The sequence below is a fragment of the Vigna umbellata genome, chromosome 1 (assembly GCF_029865625.1).
Source record: "Vigna umbellata cultivar VRB3 chromosome 1, Vumbellata_1.0, whole genome shotgun sequence".
Classification (NCBI taxonomy): Eukaryota; Viridiplantae; Streptophyta; class Magnoliopsida; order Fabales; family Fabaceae; genus Vigna; species Vigna umbellata.
The window spans coordinates 29149710-29150899 of NC_142165.1; the positions used below are offsets into that span (position 1 = coordinate 29149710).

The 1190-nt window shown below is 43.9% G+C and overlaps 1 protein-coding gene across 1 annotated transcript; it reads left to right on the top strand.

Moving 5' to 3' along the window:
• Positions 1 to 905, top strand: LOC148205094 (uncharacterized). Its single transcript, XM_088109825.1, has one exon. It carries the CDS (start codon positions 37 to 39, stop codon positions 775 to 777), a length of 741 nt encoding a protein of 246 aa, XP_087965951.1. The 5' UTR covers positions 1 to 36; the 3' UTR covers positions 778 to 905.
• Positions 906 to 1190: the final 285 nt, after the last annotated feature.

Sequence of the window (1190 nt, forward strand, 5' to 3'; positions counted from 1 at the left end):
TCATAGACATTACAAACAACCTTAAACAAAACCAAAATGGCTTCAACTCAACCCAACAACTTTACCTACCCACGTTTCCCTCCTCCTCCCTTTCAACCCTCCACTCCTCCTCCACCACCACCACCTTCACCCTTCTTCAACCCTCCACCACCACCGCGTTCATTTCCTCCTCCTCCACCTTCTAGATCGCCACCACCGCCATTACGGTCACCACCACCACCCAAGCCATTTTCTCCTCCACCTCCAAAGGTGCGCCCACCGCCGCCACCTAGTCCCATTCGTCCTTCTCCACCGCCACCACCTCGACCGGTTCGTCCTCCCCCACTTCCTCCTCCTGCCCCTCTTGTACCTCCTCCACCCTCTCCAAGCAACCCAACAGTGATAATAGTGGTGGTGGTCTCGTTGGGTGGCCTCTTGTTGCTCACAATGGTGGCTTTTGCTCTCTTCTGCTGCGTTCAGAGGAGGAAGAAGAAGACGCAAGGAAAGGAAGTGATTCACTTTGATGAGCAGAAAAGGGTACAGGAAACCATCGTGCCTGGTCCCTTCGGACAAAACACAGTGGTGGTAACCGTTGAAGATAACGTGCATATCGATGAAGAAATCAAAAAGAGTGAGAAAGTTGGTCACGGTGTGCATGGTGTGCATGCCAAATCATCGTCTCCACCTGGAGCAGACGAAACTACTTCTAGCGGCATTGTTGAAGTAGCAGCAACTCCTCCTGCACCTGAACATCACGATGATCCTCATCATCACCACCACCTTCAAAACAACCCGTGATTGAATCAATTACGAATGCCCTTTCGCATGGGAATTCAAAATCCTTGTCTAAACACTCCTAACAAGGATCGTTTACATGCCCTTAACTCATTTCAACGAATAAATAAATGTCATTAATTTTTTTCTTTCTTATTTCGCGTGAAAAACCCCTCCTTTGTAAAGTTTTCAAGTTTGGATTTATCGACTATGAAAGTTTATCTTGATACTGTTTTATTTAGTTTTAGGCTACTTATTTACTCTAGTTATAGGTTATTATAATTAAAGTAAAAGTAAATGCAATATAGCTAAATTCCAACAAGGTTAATATTAGAATGAATCTAATTAATATTCTATATAATTATACGGACGTTGATGTTTTAAGGATGGCATCAATTTAAATTGAATTGGAAATATTAAGGATGAGATATGTAGTC

What these genes read in the sequence shown, in the direction of transcription:
- LOC148205094 (XM_088109825.1), top strand. Translation starts at nt 37, where the DNA reads ATGGCTTCAACTCAACCCAACAACTTTACCTACCCACGTTTCCCTCCT.